The 15897-nt window shown below is 36.5% G+C and overlaps 2 protein-coding genes, 1 long non-coding RNA gene and 29 other non-coding genes across 32 annotated transcripts; 30 read left to right on the top strand and 2 right to left on the bottom strand.

Moving 5' to 3' along the window:
• Window positions 1-37: 37 nt before the first annotated feature.
• TRNAT-AGU (transfer RNA threonine (anticodon AGU)) lies at window positions 38-110 on the top strand. Its single transcript has one exon. It is a non-coding gene; the product is annotated as a tRNA-Thr (tRNA).
• Window positions 111-243: 133 nt separating this feature from the next.
• Window positions 244-316, top strand: TRNAT-UGU (transfer RNA threonine (anticodon UGU)). Its single transcript has one exon. It is a non-coding gene; the product is annotated as a tRNA-Thr (tRNA).
• Window positions 317-688: 372 nt separating this feature from the next.
• Window positions 689-761, top strand: TRNAT-AGU (transfer RNA threonine (anticodon AGU)). The gene has a single exon. It is a non-coding gene; the product is annotated as a tRNA-Thr (tRNA).
• A 545-nt stretch (window positions 762-1306) lies between these two features.
• On the top strand, window positions 1307-1379 carry TRNAT-UGU (transfer RNA threonine (anticodon UGU)). The gene has a single exon. It is a non-coding gene; the product is annotated as a tRNA-Thr (tRNA).
• A 371-nt stretch (window positions 1380-1750) lies between these two features.
• On the top strand, window positions 1751-1823 carry TRNAT-UGU (transfer RNA threonine (anticodon UGU)). The gene has a single exon. It is a non-coding gene; the product is annotated as a tRNA-Thr (tRNA).
• A 578-nt stretch (window positions 1824-2401) lies between these two features.
• On the top strand, window positions 2402-2474 carry TRNAT-AGU (transfer RNA threonine (anticodon AGU)). The gene has a single exon. It is a non-coding gene; the product is annotated as a tRNA-Thr (tRNA).
• A 250-nt stretch (window positions 2475-2724) lies between these two features.
• LOC149663132 (uncharacterized) lies at window positions 2725-4055 on the top strand. Its single transcript, XM_089842378.1, has 3 exons — window positions 2725-3184; window positions 3257-3484; window positions 3867-4055. The coding sequence occupies exons 1-3, from the start codon at window positions 2916-2918 to the stop codon at window positions 4042-4044; spliced, it is 675 nt and encodes a 224-aa protein (XP_089698504.1). The 5' UTR covers window positions 2725-2915; the 3' UTR covers window positions 4045-4055.
• A 30-nt stretch (window positions 4056-4085) lies between these two features.
• LOC149663131 (uncharacterized) lies at window positions 4086-4492 on the bottom strand. The gene is made up of 2 exons (XR_016368677.1): window positions 4371-4492; window positions 4086-4309 (listed from the first exon to the last, which is right to left on the bottom strand). It is a non-coding gene; the product is annotated as an uncharacterized LOC149663131 (long non-coding RNA).
• Window positions 4493-6250: 1758 nt separating this feature from the next.
• Window positions 6251-6949, bottom strand: LOC149663130 (THAP domain-containing protein 3-like). The gene is made up of 2 exons (XM_089842345.1): window positions 6373-6949; window positions 6251-6313 (listed from the first exon to the last, which is right to left on the bottom strand). Exons 1-2 carry the CDS (start codon window positions 6844-6846, stop codon window positions 6251-6253), a joined length of 537 nt encoding a protein of 178 aa, XP_089698471.1. The 5' UTR covers window positions 6847-6949.
• Window positions 6950-7294: 345 nt separating this feature from the next.
• TRNAT-AGU (transfer RNA threonine (anticodon AGU)) lies at window positions 7295-7367 on the top strand. The gene has a single exon. It is a non-coding gene; the product is annotated as a tRNA-Thr (tRNA).
• Window positions 7368-7706: 339 nt separating this feature from the next.
• Window positions 7707-7779, top strand: TRNAT-AGU (transfer RNA threonine (anticodon AGU)). The gene has a single exon. It is a non-coding gene; the product is annotated as a tRNA-Thr (tRNA).
• Window positions 7780-8151: 372 nt separating this feature from the next.
• TRNAT-AGU (transfer RNA threonine (anticodon AGU)) lies at window positions 8152-8224 on the top strand. Its single transcript has one exon. It is a non-coding gene; the product is annotated as a tRNA-Thr (tRNA).
• Window positions 8225-8357: 133 nt separating this feature from the next.
• Window positions 8358-8430, top strand: TRNAT-UGU (transfer RNA threonine (anticodon UGU)). The gene has a single exon. It is a non-coding gene; the product is annotated as a tRNA-Thr (tRNA).
• Window positions 8431-9245: 815 nt separating this feature from the next.
• On the top strand, window positions 9246-9318 carry TRNAT-AGU (transfer RNA threonine (anticodon AGU)). Its single transcript has one exon. It is a non-coding gene; the product is annotated as a tRNA-Thr (tRNA).
• Window positions 9319-9451: 133 nt separating this feature from the next.
• TRNAS-UGA (transfer RNA serine (anticodon UGA)) lies at window positions 9452-9524 on the top strand. Its single transcript has one exon. It is a non-coding gene; the product is annotated as a tRNA-Ser (tRNA).
• A 133-nt stretch (window positions 9525-9657) lies between these two features.
• TRNAT-AGU (transfer RNA threonine (anticodon AGU)) lies at window positions 9658-9731 on the top strand. Its single transcript has one exon. It is a non-coding gene; the product is annotated as a tRNA-Thr (tRNA).
• Window positions 9732-10308: 577 nt separating this feature from the next.
• On the top strand, window positions 10309-10381 carry TRNAT-AGU (transfer RNA threonine (anticodon AGU)). Its single transcript has one exon. It is a non-coding gene; the product is annotated as a tRNA-Thr (tRNA).
• A 372-nt stretch (window positions 10382-10753) lies between these two features.
• Window positions 10754-10826, top strand: TRNAT-AGU (transfer RNA threonine (anticodon AGU)). Its single transcript has one exon. It is a non-coding gene; the product is annotated as a tRNA-Thr (tRNA).
• Window positions 10827-11164: 338 nt separating this feature from the next.
• Window positions 11165-11237, top strand: TRNAT-AGU (transfer RNA threonine (anticodon AGU)). The gene has a single exon. It is a non-coding gene; the product is annotated as a tRNA-Thr (tRNA).
• Window positions 11238-11370: 133 nt separating this feature from the next.
• Window positions 11371-11443, top strand: TRNAT-AGU (transfer RNA threonine (anticodon AGU)). Its single transcript has one exon. It is a non-coding gene; the product is annotated as a tRNA-Thr (tRNA).
• A 133-nt stretch (window positions 11444-11576) lies between these two features.
• Window positions 11577-11649, top strand: TRNAT-AGU (transfer RNA threonine (anticodon AGU)). The gene has a single exon. It is a non-coding gene; the product is annotated as a tRNA-Thr (tRNA).
• Window positions 11650-11988: 339 nt separating this feature from the next.
• Window positions 11989-12061, top strand: TRNAT-UGU (transfer RNA threonine (anticodon UGU)). Its single transcript has one exon. It is a non-coding gene; the product is annotated as a tRNA-Thr (tRNA).
• A 133-nt stretch (window positions 12062-12194) lies between these two features.
• TRNAT-UGU (transfer RNA threonine (anticodon UGU)) lies at window positions 12195-12267 on the top strand. The gene has a single exon. It is a non-coding gene; the product is annotated as a tRNA-Thr (tRNA).
• A 133-nt stretch (window positions 12268-12400) lies between these two features.
• On the top strand, window positions 12401-12473 carry TRNAT-AGU (transfer RNA threonine (anticodon AGU)). Its single transcript has one exon. It is a non-coding gene; the product is annotated as a tRNA-Thr (tRNA).
• A 133-nt stretch (window positions 12474-12606) lies between these two features.
• On the top strand, window positions 12607-12679 carry TRNAT-AGU (transfer RNA threonine (anticodon AGU)). The gene has a single exon. It is a non-coding gene; the product is annotated as a tRNA-Thr (tRNA).
• A 339-nt stretch (window positions 12680-13018) lies between these two features.
• TRNAT-UGU (transfer RNA threonine (anticodon UGU)) lies at window positions 13019-13091 on the top strand. The gene has a single exon. It is a non-coding gene; the product is annotated as a tRNA-Thr (tRNA).
• Window positions 13092-13224: 133 nt separating this feature from the next.
• Window positions 13225-13297, top strand: TRNAT-AGU (transfer RNA threonine (anticodon AGU)). Its single transcript has one exon. It is a non-coding gene; the product is annotated as a tRNA-Thr (tRNA).
• Window positions 13298-13875: 578 nt separating this feature from the next.
• TRNAT-AGU (transfer RNA threonine (anticodon AGU)) lies at window positions 13876-13948 on the top strand. The gene has a single exon. It is a non-coding gene; the product is annotated as a tRNA-Thr (tRNA).
• A 133-nt stretch (window positions 13949-14081) lies between these two features.
• TRNAT-AGU (transfer RNA threonine (anticodon AGU)) lies at window positions 14082-14154 on the top strand. The gene has a single exon. It is a non-coding gene; the product is annotated as a tRNA-Thr (tRNA).
• Window positions 14155-14938: 784 nt separating this feature from the next.
• On the top strand, window positions 14939-15011 carry TRNAT-AGU (transfer RNA threonine (anticodon AGU)). Its single transcript has one exon. It is a non-coding gene; the product is annotated as a tRNA-Thr (tRNA).
• Window positions 15012-15143: 132 nt separating this feature from the next.
• On the top strand, window positions 15144-15216 carry TRNAT-UGU (transfer RNA threonine (anticodon UGU)). Its single transcript has one exon. It is a non-coding gene; the product is annotated as a tRNA-Thr (tRNA).
• A 372-nt stretch (window positions 15217-15588) lies between these two features.
• TRNAT-AGU (transfer RNA threonine (anticodon AGU)) lies at window positions 15589-15661 on the top strand. Its single transcript has one exon. It is a non-coding gene; the product is annotated as a tRNA-Thr (tRNA).
• The last annotated feature ends 236 nt before the right edge of the window (window positions 15662-15897 follow it).

Genomic DNA, 15897 nt, shown 5'->3' with positions numbered 1-15897 from the left:
ACTGGAATATTCAGCATTCATGTCGCTCCAAAGCAAGGGCTCCGTGGCTTAGTGGTTAAAGCGCCTGTCTAGTAAACAGGAGATCATGAGTTCGATTCTCGTCGGAGCCTCGCTGTTATGTTACTTGAACTAGATTTCGTAGCTATATAATTTTTAAAAATTAAAATAATAGGGCAAAAGTTCCCATGAGATAATTTAGTTAATTTACTGAAATATTCTGCATTCATATCGCTTCAAACCAAGGGCTCCGTGGCTTAGTGGTTAAAGCACCTGTCTTGTAAACAGGAGATCATGAGTTCGATTCTCGTCGGAGTCTCGCTGTTATATTACTTGAACTAGATTTCGAAGCTATTAAATTTTGAAAAATTAAAAATAATAGTTGATTTAGATATGCATATAAGCAAACAATAGTGTAAAAGTTCCGATGTGATAATTTAGTTAATTTACTGAAATATTCAGCATTCATATCACTTCAAAGCAAGGGCTCCGTGGCTTAGTGGTTAATGTGCCTGTCTAGTAAACAGGAGATCATGAGTTCGATTCTCGTCGGAGCCTGGCTGTTATGTTACTTGACCTAGATTTCGTAGCTATTAAATTTTGAAAAATTAAAACAATAGGGTAAAAATTCCGATGAGTTAATTTAGTTAAATTACTGGAATATTCAGCATTCATGTCGCTTCAAAGCAAGAGCTCCGTGGCTTAGTGGTTAAAGCGCCTGTCTAGTAAACAGGAGATCATGAGTTCGATTCTCGTCGGAGCCTCGCTGTTATGTTACTTGAACTAGATTTCGTAGCTATTAAATTTTGAATAATTAAAACAATAGGGTAAAAATTCCGATGAGTTAATTTAGTTAAATTACTGGAATATTCAGCATTCATGTCGCTTCAAAGCAAGGGCTCCGTGGTTTAGTGGTTAAAGCGCCTGTCTAGTAAACAGGAGATCATGAGTTCTATTCTCGTCGGAGCCTCGTTGTTATGTTACTTGAACTAGATTTCGTAGCTATTAAATTTTGAATAATTAAAACAATAGGGTAAAAATTCCGATGAGTTAATTTAGTTAAATTACTGGAATATTTAGCATTCATGTCGCTTCAAAGCAAGGGCTCCGTGGTTTAGTGGTTAAAGCGCCTGTCTAGTAAACAGGAGATCATGAGTTCTATTCTCGTCGGAGCCTCGTTGTTATGTTACTTGAACTAGATTTCGTAGCTATATAATTTTGAAAAATTAAAATAATAGGGCGAAAGTTCATATGAGATAATTTAGTTAATTTACTGAAATATTCTACATTCATATCGCTTCAAACCAAGGGCTCCGTGGCTTAGTGGTTAAAGCGCCTGTCTTGTAAACAGGAGATCATGAGTTCGATTCTCGTCGGAGCCTTGCTGTTATATTACTTGAACTAGATTTCGAAACTATTAAATTTTGAAAAATTAAAAATAATAGTTGATTTAGATATGCATATAAGCAAACAATAGTGTAAAAGTTCCGATGTGATAATTTTGTTAATTTACTGAAATATTCAGCATTCATATCGCTTCAAAGCAAGGGCTCCGTGGCTTAGTGGTTAATGTGCCTGTCTAGTAAACAGGAGATCATGAGTTCGATTCTCGTCGGAGCCTCGCTGTTATGTTACTTGAACTAGAATTCGTAGCTATATAATTTTGAAAAATTAAAATAATAGGGCAAAAGTTCCCATGAGATAATTTAGTTAATTTACTGAAATATTCTACATTCATATCGCTTCAAACCAAGGCTCCGTGGCTTAGTGGTTAAAGCGCCTGTCTTGTAAACAGGAGATCATGAATTCGATTCTCGTCGGAGCCTTGCTGTTATATTACTTGAACTAGATTTCGAAACTATTAAATTTTGAAAAATTAAAATAATAGGGCAAAAGTTCCCATGAGATAATTTAGTTAATATACTGAAATATTCTGCATTCATATCGCTTCAAAGCAAGGGCTCCGTGGCTTAGTGGTTAAAGCGCCAGTCTTGTAAACAGGAGATCATGTGTTCGATTCTCGTCGGAGCCTCGCTGTTATGTTACTTGACCTAGATTTCGTAGCTATATAATTTTGAAAAATTTAAATTATAGGGCAAAAGTTCCCAAGAGATAATTTAGTTAATTTACTGAAATATCCTGCATTCATATCGCTTCAAAGCAAGGGCTCCGTTTCTTAGTGGTTAAAGCGCCAGTCTTGTAAACAGGAGATCATGTGTTCGATTCTCGTCGGAGCCTTGATGTTATATTACTTGAACTAGATTTCGAAGCTATTAAATTTTGAAAAATTAAAAATAATAGTTGATTTAGATATGCATATATGCAAACAATAGTGTAAAAGTTCCCATGAGATAATTTAGTTAATTTACTAAAATATTCAGCATTCATATCGCTTCAAAGCAAGGGCTCCGTGGCTTAGTGGTTAAAGCGCCTGTCTAGTAAACAGGAGATCATGAGTTCGATTCTCGTCGGAGCCTTGCTGTTATGTTACTTGACCTAGATTTCGTAGCTATTAAATTTTGAAAAATTAAAACAATACGGTAAAAATTCCGAGGAGTTAATTAAAGGATTACAGACACAAAAAATTCGAAGGTGGTTTTATCTTTATAAAGAAATGCCTTGGGGACCTATAAAATCGATACAATAGTATTTTTTAATAAACTGATCCGATAATTAAGCAAATTCTGAAGTTAAAACTGAACATTCAACGGCTGCGGATTTTGAATTTTGTGGGAAGGCGTGATTTAAACGTGACGTAGTCAGACATAGCAATACAGCTTATTATTATTGGCCCTTACTCTGGCGTTTACTTATTGGCTGTTTTTCATCACGTGGTATATGTTATGTTGGACGAAACGCAAACTAGTAGGTTACAAGTTTCTATCCGTTCTATCTTTTTATGAAAATATTAAATTATTATGGAAACCTCAGACTCCTCGGAGGATATTTTTTATTTGGATTTATCTAGCGATAGTCATCGCGAAGCGTCTCGCGAGTCTAGCTTTTATGAGTCTGAAAACTCGGGAGATAGCGACGGTAATAATGTAAGCCTTGGCGCGTCAGAGAGTGTGGTTCATGGGGTATTACCCTATCAATTTGAACCATTGGCATCATCCTCGGATGAAGATGTCAGTGGCGACTCAGGAGAACCCCCCACCCAAAATCCAAGATTAGGGAACACTGATTGGTAGCCTTTATTTCCTCTGATTTAGTCGTTTTTAATTACTACTGAATTTGTTAAACCTTTATGCATATAAAGGTGTACCTGTGGATTTTGCACTGTAATGGGCACCGCTGAAGAAAGCGTTTGTTGCCAAGAGCAAGAAGCGTTAAAGGATTTTTTAATTAATGGAGCATGTGTAACCCAGCATGAGGAGTTTGATGAAACTTGTATAAGGCGTAACCAACTCAGATTAGCGTATCTTGAGTTTGTTAACCCTAACGGCGGTAATAGATATTTAGAGCCTCCCGAAGGCTTCATGCACAAGTACGATTAAGACGAAGTTGTCTTTTCTATCAAAATGATTCTTACAATGTTTAGGATTTTTTTTGTGTGTGTGTTAATGGTTTGATCCCAGTTCAGGGTTGCCATGACATTTTCAGACTCAAATTCCCTGACTCCGTGATTTTGGGGTTTCTTCAAACATAACCTCGCTAAAACGCACCCCAGCTGTATAGTTGAATCAAATTCCCTGACTTCTTTAAAATTCTTAAATTTCCTTGACTTTTCCCTGACCTTTTCGATCCATTTTGAAATTCTTTGACTTTCACTGGTTTTCCCTGAGTACCCGTGGCAACCCTGCAGTTACCGAAAAATTCCGATCTAGGTAAACAGAAGAGCACTGAGTATTAATTTTACTTATTAATAGGACTTATAGATATGTTGCTTATCGGAGGTTTATGCGATGGATTTACTGGTTTTTGCCCAATACTCGCCTTCCTATACCAAGTTGTGTTATTAGCAAAATTCGAGAAGCTTACCCGTCAGATGAGTATTGTGGTTTTAAGCACATCAGTGTAAGAAATAGGAGAGGAAGACGTTATTAAATTAAAATATATTAAAGTGTGAGAATAAAATTCAAAATGTGTGACATGTTTAAAATATATTTATTTTTTAATAAGATCATTTTTTTTTCAAATCGTTTTGTTTTCTCGTAAGAGGATACAGCATCAGCTTTTAAAGGATGCGCGTACTCTGAAGCCAAAGACTGAGGCGCTTCCCCTAATGCAATTAAAGATGATTCATTTCCTTTCTTATAAGTTTCAGTTGATACCAAAATGCTTGTCATTTCCATAAGATCTTCCACATATTCTAGGTTAGCAAAGAATAACCTTGTAGTTATGTAGATTCAATCAATTTAGATCGTATTTACCATAAGTTGACGCTGCCATTATTGGTCTCACAGAATATTCACCAGCTTTATACTTAGGGAAGAAAATGTTCCACCTCCGTTGCCCATTTTTTGTGATGGCTTGTAGTTTTTGCGAATTTTCGTTACAGTGAAGAGCTGCCAAATATAGGCGAGCTTCCATTCCGTGAAAAGAGTAGTGAGTATGCTTTGGAACAAACTGCACAATAACCGCGTGAAAAGCTTCAACAGAAGAAGTCTGGCACACCCAAGCTAGCTGTCCAATGTCTTTGACGAAACTGTCAACAATTTACTTTAGGGTGGCGTAGGCAATGTCGCTAATTTTCAACCATTTTCTTGGTCTATCTTTGGCCTTTCCAAGGGGACCATGAGCGCATTTTGGAAATGGCTCTCCATGACCCGAGTGTTTGTTTGTTGTGTGCCTTAATATGGACATCCATTTAGCCTGCATTACCTTCCCGTCACCATCACTAGAACTAGCGATCCAGTACAAGTGGTTTTGTATGCTTTTACTCCATTTCAGGAGGAGCTCCATGCTCTTTTTCTTTCCACAGGCTTTAGAAATTTTTGACTTCACAGCTGAAATACTTTTTTTATTTACATATACACCATATATTATTGATCCACCAAAAAAACTTACATTTTACCAGATGCCAGACATCAAAAAGATGGATAATTTTTGGGTAGTTTTTCCTTAGGAAACATCGGATTTGCTTGTGGCTGTCTGTTACTAAGTAACCAATTTTCAATCCTTGGTCGCAGAGAAACTGAAGCCCATTTTTGCAGCCTTCCAGCTCCATCGCGACACTATTCTTTACTTGATTGCTCTAAAAAATGAAATACTAGCTCATACAAGATACTATCTAATTCAAAGGAAGAAGAACGTTACTTGAAGTAGTACAAGATGAATGACTTTTTTAATTTGGGTTTCCAAAAAGCAGTAGCTCCCATATTTTGCGCAGTAACCCGGACTGTCGCACCTTCCATCACCTCCTAATTCTAGGTTTCTTCCACGCAGAGAGTCTAACAGAGTTTTTTGTTCATTCAACCACACCTGTGAATATACGCATTAGTAATCGCAAAGTGGATATACTTTGAGCGGACCAATTCTTAACCTACACTCTTAATTGCGTGAAAGAGATACGCTTTTTGTAATCTGTAGAATGTTTTCAAATTAAACATGGTGATACAGAAAATTCAAACATTCTAAGTGCTTTTGCTGGATTGTGGCCGGAAAATAATATTGCAGCTGCTGTTATGACATTGCCAGCTGGCAACCGCCCTATTAGGGGCTGGCTATGCCACGGGTGTCGGTGATTTCTTTCGCAATGAGTCTCAATAGTGATCATAGATCCTCTGATTATTGACTTCGCAGTACATTTTGATTAACACTGGCAGCACACTAAAAACAACTGAAGAAGAGCCGTTTCAAAGACAATAAACTTTCGCTCTGGAGCTGGGTCTATTCCACCTAAAACCCTAGCCCTAGCAGGGAAAAAATATTTAGCTGGTTAGTTCAAAGATCCTTCTAACTTATTAAAATTACTCTTCCACATCTTCTTCTGCTATGGATGAGGGCGGGAAACTAGAATCTAAAGGATCTAAATTCGCTCCCGCATCCATTTCCTCCTCTTCTTCAAAATCATAACTATCGTGAGAATGATGCGTTTCAACAAATTGCTTTAATACATCATCATTGAAACCGTTAGTCTGCGTAGATTTGTCAGTCATATTTGCGGGTCCCAAATATACCTGACATCCTATGAACAGGAAACATTTAAGTTTATTCATTTATTTTAAATTTTACTTAAAAACCTACTTTTGTCACTTTGAGATTTTACAGTTTGTGTTCCGAAGGTTTTTGCAAAAGGGGAAATTGTTAACTAAGTCCCTTTACTTTTTGATTTTGTAAAAGTAACAGACTGAGGTCCAGCTGATGAGGAATCCTAAAATTTTATGTTTAACTTATTTATTCTTGAGATCAATTGTCCTGTATATTTCTCACCAAGGATCTAGCCTTTTTTCTTGGTGGTAATTCAGCCTCCAAGTTTTCAGTTTCCATATTGGACTTAATATTATCATGTTCAAGAACATCTTCAGTTGTAACTGTAGTGTCTAATGAACTTAATGAAGCCGACGTACAAGCCTCCATTGATGGAAAAATATCTATGTCAAGCGAACTAGTACCCGCTTCTACTAACTTAAGCGTAGGGATCGCATTTTGAGTTAAACGTTTTGAACCATATTGAAGACTAGGGTCAACCAGGATTCCAGGTTTGTGTTCGTAAGAATCACTGGTAAAATGTTCTGAACATACTCGACCATTCGTCTTAATAGTACTTTCACTGATTCCAATGCTTTTAAACCAAAGTCTACGGCGTTCTTCATTATTTGGAAAATTATGGAACAGTAATCCGGGATACTTTGACTTATAATTGTTTCCACAATTAGGAACAACACACTTATATACTTTAGTCATGTTGTTTTCAAACTTAGCTTAGTTGAAATTAATTGAATTAAATAATTCAAAAGAAGCTCACGGAACGCTACCGAATACCGATTAGTGATTACCGAACCCTAAGCCTAGGCTTTTACGTCTGTGACTAGTCAAATACATTTTCGGAATTGTAGATGGCGCCTGCTAGTGCGCTGGTTTTGATCACGTACTCAGGGTATGCCGAATATTTTTATAGAGGGAAATTCGAAAAGGGGTGGAGCCAAAAGCGAGTTAATCGTAGTTTTTAAACAATTATTTTAAGGTTAATACATTTTTTTATGTAAAATAAAGTGCATATTCGAACACTACCTGCCTTAATACATAAAATAAACCACTTTGAAACGGAAAAAAAGGCTTGTAATTTGTAATGAGAGTAACCCTTTAAGTTAAATTACTGGAATATTCAGCATTCATGTCGCTTCAAAGCAAGGGCTCCGTGGCTTAGTGGTTAAAGCGCCTGTCTAGTAAACAGGAGATCATGAGTTCGATTCTCGTCGGAGCCTCGCTGTTATGTTACTTGAACTAGATTTCGTAGCTATATAATTTTGAAAAATTAAAATAATAGGGCAAAAGTTCCCATGAGATAATTTAGTTAATTAACTGAAATATTCTGCATTCATATCGCTTCAAACCAAGGGCTCCGTGGCTTAGTGGTTAATGCGCCTGTTTAGTAAACAGGAGATCATGAGTTCGATTCTCGTCGGAGCCTGGCTGTTATGTTACTTGACCTAGATTTCGTAGCTATTAAATTTTGAAAAATTAAAACAATAGGGTAAAAATTCCGATGAGTTAATTTAGTTAAATTACTGGAATATTCAGCATTCATGTCGCTTCAAAGCAAGGGCTCCGTGGCTTAGTGGTTAAAGCGCCTGTATAGTAAACAGGAGATCATGAGTTCGATTCTCGTCGGAGCCTCGCTGTTATGTTACTTGAACTAGATTTCGTAGCTATATAATTTCGAAAAATTAAAATAATAGGGCAAAAGTTCCCAAGAGATAATTTAGTTAATTTACTGAAATATCCTGCATTCATATCGCTTCAAAGCAAGGGCTCCGTGGCTTAGTTGTTAAAGCGCCAGTCTTGTAAACAGGAGGTCATGTGTTCGATTCTCGTCGGAGCCTTGCTGTTATATTACTTGAACTAGATTTCGAAGCTATTAAATTTTGAAAAATTAAAAATAATAGTTGATTTAGATATGCATATATGCAAACAATAGTGTAAAAGTTCCCATGAGATAATTTAGTTAATTTACTGAAATATTCAGCATTCATATTGCTTCAATGCAAGGGCTCCGTGGCTTAGTGGTTAAAGCGCCTGTCTAGTAAACAGGAGATCATGAGTTCGATTCTCGTCGGAGCCTCGCTGTTATGTTACTTGAACTAGATTTCGTAGCTATATAATTTTGAAAAATTAAAATAATAGGGCAAAAGTTCACATGAGATAATTAAGTTAATTTACTGAAATATTCTACATTCACATCGCTTCAAACCAAGGGCTCCGTGGCTTAGTGGTTAAAGCGCCTGTCTTGTAAACAGAAGATCATGAGTTCGATTCTCGTCGGAGCCTTGCTGTTATATTACTTGAACTAGATTTCGAAACTATTAAATTTTGAAAAATTAAAAATAATAGTTGATTTAGATATGCATATAAGCAAACAATAGTGTTGAAGTTCCGATGAGATAATTTAGTTAATTTACTGAAATATTCAGCATTCATATCGCTTCGAAGCAAGGGCTCCGTGGCTTAGTGGTTAATGCGCCTGTCTAGTAAACAAGAGATCATGAGTTAGATTCTCGTCGGAGCCTGGCTGTTATGTTACTTGACCTAGATTTCGTAGCTATTTAATTTTGAAAAATTAAAACAATAGGGTAAAAATTCCGATGAGTTAATTTAGATAAATTACTGGAATATTCAGCATTCATGTCGCTTCAAAGCAAGGGCTCCGTGGCTTAGTGGTTAAAGCGCCTGTCTAGTAAACATTAGATCATGAGTTCGATTCTCACCGGAGCCTCGTTGTTATGTTACTTGAACTAGATTTCGTAGCTATATAATTTTGAAAAATTAAAATAATAGGGCAAAAGTTCCCTAGAGATAATTTAGTTAATTTACTGAAATATCCTGCATTCATATCGCTTCAAAGCAAGGGCTCCGTGGGTTAGTGGTTAAAGCGCCACTCTTTAAACAGGAGATCATGTGTTCGATTCTCGTCGGAGCCTTGCTGTTATATTACTTGAACTAGATTTCGAAGCTATTAAATTTTGAAAAATTAAAAATAATAGTTGATTTAGATATGCATATATGCAAACAATAGTGTGAAGTTCCCATGAGATAATTTAGTTAATTTACTGTAATATTCTGCATTCATATCGCTTCAAAGCAAGGGCTCCGTGGCTTAGTGGTTAAAGCGCCTGTCTAGTAAACAGGAGATCATGAGTTCGATTCTCGTCGGAGCCTCGCTGTTATGTTACTTGAACTAGATTTCGTAGCTATTAAATTTTGAAAAATTAAAACAATAGGGTAAAAATTCCGATGAGTTAATTTAGTTAAATTACTGGAATATTCAGCATTCATGTCTCTTCAAAGCAAGGGCTCCGTGGCTTAGTGGTTAAAGCGCCTGTCTTGAAAACAGGAGATCATGAGTTCGATACTCGTCGGAGCCTTGCTGTTATATTACTTCAACTAGGTTTCGAAACTATTAAATTTTGAAAAATTAAAATAATAGGGCCAAAGTTCCCATGAGATAATTTAGTTAATTTACTGAAATATTCAGCATTCATATCGCTTCAATGCAAGGGCTCCGTGGCTTAGTGGTTAAAAGCGCCTGTCTAGTAAACAGGAGATCACGAGCTCGATTCTCGTCGGAGCCTCGCTGTTATGTTACTTGAACTAGATTTCGTAGCTATATAATTTTGAAAAATTAAAATAATAGGGCAAAAGTTCCCATGAGATAATTAAGTTAAATTACTGAAATATCTACATTCATATCGCTTCAAACCAAGGGCTCCGTGGCTTTGTGGTTAAAGCGCCTGTCTAGTAAACAGGAGATCATGAGTTCGATTCTCGTCGGAGCCTCGCTGTTATGTTACTTGAACTAGATTCCGTAGCTATATAATTTTGAAAAATTAAAATAATAGGGCGAAAGTTCCCAAGAGATAATTTCGTAAATTTACTGAAATATCCTGCATTCATGCCGCTTCAAAGCAAGGGCTCCGTGGCTTAGTGGTTAAAGCGCCAGTCTTGTAAACAGGAGATCATGTGTTCGATTCTCGTCGGAGCCTTGCTGTTATATTACTTGAGCTAGATTTCGAAGCTATTAAATTTTGAAAAATTAAAAATAATAGTTGATTTAGATATGCATATATGCAAACAATAGTGTAAAAGTTCCCATGAGATAATTTAGTTAATTTACTGAAATATTCAGCATTCATATCGCTTCAAAGCAAGGGCTCCGTGGCTTATTGGTTAAAGCGCCTGTCTAGTAAACAGGAGATCATGAGTTCGATTCTCGTCGGAGCCTCGCTGTTATGTTACTTGAACTAGATTTCGTAGCTATTAAATTTTGAAAAATTAAAACAATAGGGTAAAAATTCCGATGAGTTAATTTAGTTAAATTACTGGAATATTCAGCATTCATGTCTCTTCAAAGCAAGAGCTCCGTGGCTTAGTGGTTAAAGCGCCTGTCTAGTAAACAGGAGATCATGAGTTCTATTCTCGTAGGAGCCTCGCTGTTATGTTACTTGAACAAGATTTCGAAGCTATTAAATTTTGAAAAATTAAAAATAATAGTTGATTTAGATATGCATATATGCAAACAATAGTGTAAAAGTTCCCATGAGATAATTTAGTTAATTTACTAAAATATTCAGCATTCATATCGCTTCAAAGCAAGGGCTCCGTGGCTTAGTGGTTAAAGCGCCTGTCTAGTAAACAGGAGATCATGAGTTCGATTCTCGTCGGAGCCTCGCTGTTACGTTACTTGAACTAGATTTCGTAGCTATATAATTTTGAAAAATTAAAATAATAGGGCAAAAGTTCCCATGAGATAATTTAGTTAATTTACTGAAATATTCTGCATTCATATCGCTTCAAACCAAGGGCTCCGTGGCTTAGTGGTTAATGCGCCTGTCTAGTAAACAGGAGATCATGAGTTCGATTCTCGTCGGAGCCTGGCTGTTATGTTACTTGACCCAGATTTCGTAGCTATTAAATTTTGAAAAATTAAAAAATACGGTAAAAATTCCGATGAGTTAATTTAGTTAAATTACTGGAATATTCAGCATTCATGTCGCTTCAAAGCAAGGGCTCCGTGGCTTAGTGGTTAAAGCGCCTGTCTAGTAAACAGGAGATCATGAGTTCTATTCTCGTCGGAGCCTCGTTGCTATGTTACTTGAATTAGATTTCGTAGCTATATAATTTTGAAAAATTAAAATAATAGGGCAAAAGTTCCCATGAGATAATTTAGTTAATTTACTGAAATATTCTGCATTCATATCGCTTCAAACCAAGGGCTCCGTGGCTTAGTGGTTAAAGCGCCTGTCTAGTAAACAGGAGATCATGAGTTCGATTCTCGTCGGAGCCTCGCTGTTATGTTACTTGAACTAGATTTCGTAGCTATATAATTTTGAAAAATTAAAATAATAGGGCAAAAGTTCCCATGAGATAATTTAGTTAATTTACTAAAATATTCTGCATTCATATCGCTTCAAACCAAGGGCTCCGTGGCTTAGTGGTTAAAGCGCCTGTCTAGTAAACAGGAGATCATGAGTTCGATTCTCGTCGGAGCCTCGCTGTTATGTTACTTAAACAAGATTTCGTAGCTGTATAATTTTGAAATATTAAAATAATAGGGCAAAAGTTCCCAAGAGATAATTTAGTTAATTTACTGAAATATCCTGCATTCATATCGCTTCAAAGCAAGGGCTCCGTGGCTTAGTGGTTAAAGCGCCAGTCTTGTAAACAGGAGATCATGTGTTCGATTCTCGTCGGAGCCTTGCTGTTATATTACTTGAACTAGATTTCGTAGCTATATAACTTTGAAAAATTAAAATAATACGGCAAAAGTTCCCATGAGATAATTTAGTTAATTTACTGTAACATTCTGCATTCATATCGCTTCAAACCAAGGGCTCCGTGGCTTAGTGGTTAAAGCGCCTGTCTTGTAAACAGGAGATCATGAGTTCGATTCTCGTCGGAGCCTCGCTGTTATGTTACTTGAACTAGATTTCGTAGCTATATAACTTTGAAAAATTAAAATAATAGGGCAAAAGTTCCCATGAGATAATTTAGTTAATTTACTGTAACATTCTGCATTCATATCGCTTCAAACCAAGGGCTCCGTGGCTTAGTGGTTAAAGCGCCTGTCTTGTAAACAGGAGATCGTGAGTTCGATTCTCGTCGGAGCCTCGTTGCTATGTTACTTGAATTAGATTTCGTAGCTATATAATTTTGAAAAATTAAAATAATAGGGCAAAAGTTCCCATGAGATAATTTAGTTAATTTACTGAAATATTCTGCATTCATATCGCTTCAAACCAAGGGCTCCGTGGCTTAGTGGTTAAAGCGCCTGTCTAGTAAACAGGAGATCATGAGTTCGATTCTCGTCGGAGCCTCGCTGTTATGTTACTTGAACTAGATTTCGTAGCTATATAATTTTGAAAAATTAAAATAATAGGGCAAAAGTTCCCATGAGATAATTTAGTTAATTTACTAAAATATTCTGCATTCATATCGCTTCAAACCAAGGGCTCCGTGGCTTAGTGGTTAAAGCGCCTGTCTAGTAAACAGGAGATCATGAGTTCGATTCTCGTCGGAGCCTCGCTGTTATGTTACTTAAACAAGATTTCGTAGCTGTATAATTTTGAAATATTAAAATAATAGGGCAAAAGTTCCCAAGAGATAATTTAGTTAATTTACTGAAATATCCTGCATTCATATCGCTTCAAAGCAAGGGCTCCGTGGCTTAGTGGTTAAAGCGCCAGTCTTGTAAACAGGAGATCATGTGTTCGATTCTCGTCGGAGCCTTGCTGTTATATTACTTGAACTAGATTTCGTAGCTATATAACTTTGAAAAATTAAAATAATACGGCAAAAGTTCCCATGAGATAATTTAGTTAATTTACTGTAACATTCTGCATTCATATCGCTTCAAACCAAGGGCTCCGTGGCTTAGTGGTTAAAGCGCCTGTCTTGTAAACAGGAGATCATGAGTTCGATTCTCGTCGGAGCCTCGCTGTTATGTTACTTGAACTAGATTTCGTAGCTATTTAATTTAGAAAAATTAAAACAATAGGGTAAAAATTTCGATGAGTTAATTTAGTTAAATTACTGGAATATTCAGCATTCATGTCGCTTCAAAGCAAGGGCTCCGTGGCTTAGTGGTTAAAGCGCCTGTCTAGTAAACAGGAGATCATGAGTTCTATTCTCGTCGGAGCCTCGCTGTTATGTTACTTGAATTAGATTTCGTAGCTATATAATTTTGAAAAATTAAAATAATAGGGCAAAAGTTCCCATGAGATAATTTAGTTAATTTACTGAAATATTCTGCATTCATATCGCTTCAAAGCAAGGGCTCCGTGGCCTAGTGGTTAAAGCGCCAGTCTTGTAAACAGGAGATCATGTGTTCGATTCTCGTCGGAGCCTTGCTGTTATATTACTTGAACTAGATTTCGAAGCTATTAAATTTTGAAAAATTAAAAATAATAGTTGATTTAGATATGCATATATGAAAACAATAGTGTAAAAGTTCCCATGAGATAATTTAGTTAATTTACTAAAATATTCAGCATTCATATCGCTTCAAAGCAAGGGCTCCGTGGCTTAGTGGTTAAAGCGCCTGTCTAGTAAACAGGAGATCATGAGTTTGATTCTCGTCGGAGACTTGCTGTTATGTTACTTGACCTAGATTTCGTAGCTATTAAATTTTGAAAAATTAAAACAATAGGGTAAAAATTCCGAGGAGTTAATTAAGTTAAATTACTGGAATATTCAGCATTCATGTCGCTTCAAAGCAAGGGCTCCGTGGCTTAGTGGTTAAAGCGCCTGTCTAGTAAACAGGAGATCATGAGTTCGATTCTCGTCGGAGCTTCGCTGTTATGTTACTTGAACTAGATTTCGTAGCTATTAAGTTTTGAAAAATTAAAACAATAGCGTAAAAATTCCGATGAGTTAATTTAGTTAAATTACTGGAATATTCAGCATTCATGTCGCTCCAAAACAAGGGCTCCGTGGCTTAGTGGTTAAAGCGCCTGTCTAGTAAACAGGAGATCATGAGTTCTATTCTCGTCGGAGCCTCGTTGTTATGTTACTTGAATTAGATTTCGTAGCTATATAATTTTGAAAAATTAAAATAATAGGGCAAAAGTTCCCATGAGATAATTTAGTTAATTTACTGAAATATTCTGCATTCATATCGCTTCAAACCAAGGGCTCCGTGGCTTAGTGGTTAAAGCGCCAGTCTTGTAAACAGGAGATCATGTGTTCGATTCTCTTCGGAGCCTTGCTGTTATATTACTTGAACTAGATTTCGAAGCTATTAAATTTTGAAAAATTAAAAATAATAGTTGATTTAGATATGCATATATGCAAACAATAGTGTAAAAGTTCCCATGAGATAATTTAGTTAATTTACTTAAATATTCTGCATTCATATCGCTTCAAAGCAAGGGCTCCGTGGCTTAGTGGTTAAAGCGCCTGTCTAGTAAACAGGAGATCATGGGTTTGATTCTCGTCGGAGCCTTGCTGTTATGTCACTTGACCTAGATTTCGTAGCTATTAAATTTTGAAAAATAAAAACAATAGGGTAAAAATTCCGAGGAGTTAATTAAGTTAAATTACTGGAATATTCAGCATTCATGTCGCTTCGAAGCAAGGGCTCCGTGGCTTAGTGGTTAAAGCGCCTGTCTAGTAAACAGGAGATCATGAGTTCGATCCACGTCGGAGCCTCGCTGTTATGTTACTTGAACTAGATTTCGTAGCTATTAAGTTTTGAAAAATTAAAACAATAGGGTAAAAATTCGGATGAGTTAATTTAGTTAAATTACTGGAATATTCAGCATTCATGTCGCTTCAAAGCAAGGGCTCCGTGGCTTAGTGGTTAAAGCGCCTGTGTAGTAAACAGGAGATCATGAGTTCGATTCTCGTCGGAGCCTCGCTGTTATGTTACTTGAACTAGATTTCGTAGCTATTAAATTTGAAAAATTAAAACAATAGGGTAAAAATTCCGATGAGTTAATTTAGTTAAATTACTGGAATATTCAGCATTCATGTCGCTTCAAACCAAGGGCTCCGTGGCTTAGTGGTTAAAGCGCCTGTCTTGTAAACAGGAGATCAAGAGTTCGATTCTCGTCGGAGCCTAGCTGTTATATTACTTGAACTAGATTTCGGAGCTATTAAATTTTGAAAAATTAAAAATAATAGTTGATTTAGATATGCATATAAGCAAACAATAGTGTAAAAGTTCCGATGTGATAATTCAGTTAATTTACTGAAATATTCAGCATTCATATCACTTCAAAGCAAGGGCTCCGTGGCTTAGTGGTTAATGTGTGTCTCTAGTAAACAGGAGATCATGAGTTCGATTCTCGTCGGAGCCTGGCTATTATGTTACTTGACCTAGATTTCGTAGCTATTAAGTTTTGAAAAATTAAAACAATAGGGTAAAAATTCCGATGAGTTAATTTAGTTAAATTACTGGAATATTCAGCATTCATGTCGCTTCAAAGCAAGGGCTCCGTGGCTTAGTGGTTAAAGCGCCTGTCTAGTAAACAGGAGATCATGAGTTTGATTCTCGTCGGAGCCTCGCTGTTATGTTACTTGAATTAGATTTCGTATCTATATAATTTTGATAAATTAAAATAATAGGGCAAAAGTTCCCATGAGATAATTTAGTTAATTTACTGAAATATTCTGCATTCATATCGCTTCAAAGCAAGGGCTCCGTGGCTTAGTGGTTAAAGCGCCAGTCTTGTAAACAGGTGACCATGTGTTCGATTCTCGTCGGAGCCTTGCTGTTATATTACTTGAACTAGATTTCGA

Source organism: Phalangium opilio, unplaced genomic scaffold (genome assembly GCF_054372755.1).
Source record: "Phalangium opilio isolate 3A_F unplaced genomic scaffold, DU_Popi_V2 ptg000063l_1, whole genome shotgun sequence".
Taxonomy (NCBI): domain Eukaryota; kingdom Metazoa; phylum Arthropoda; class Arachnida; order Opiliones; family Phalangiidae; genus Phalangium; species Phalangium opilio.
The sequence above is the reverse complement of the archived record's forward strand: the minus strand, read 5'-3'. Positions and strand labels throughout refer to the sequence as shown.

Coding starts and splice junctions, on each gene's coding strand:
- LOC149663132 (XM_089842378.1), top strand. CDS start 2,916: ATGGAAACCTCAGACTCCTCGGAGGATATTTTTTATTTGGATTTATCT. Junction 3,185..3,256: donor AGATTAGGGAACACTGATTG/GTAGCCTTTATT, acceptor ATGCATATAAAG/GTGTACCTGTGGATTTTGCA. Junction 3,485..3,866: donor CCCGAAGGCTTCATGCACAA/GTACGATTAAGA, acceptor ACTTATTAATAG/GACTTATAGATATGTTGCTT.
- LOC149663130 (XM_089842345.1), bottom strand. CDS start 6,846: ATGACTAAAGTATATAAGTGTGTTGTTCCTAATTGTGGAAACAATTAT. Junction 6,314..6,372: donor GAAAAAAGGCTAGATCCTTG/GTGAGAAATATA, acceptor ATAAAATTTTAG/GATTCCTCATCAGCTGGACC.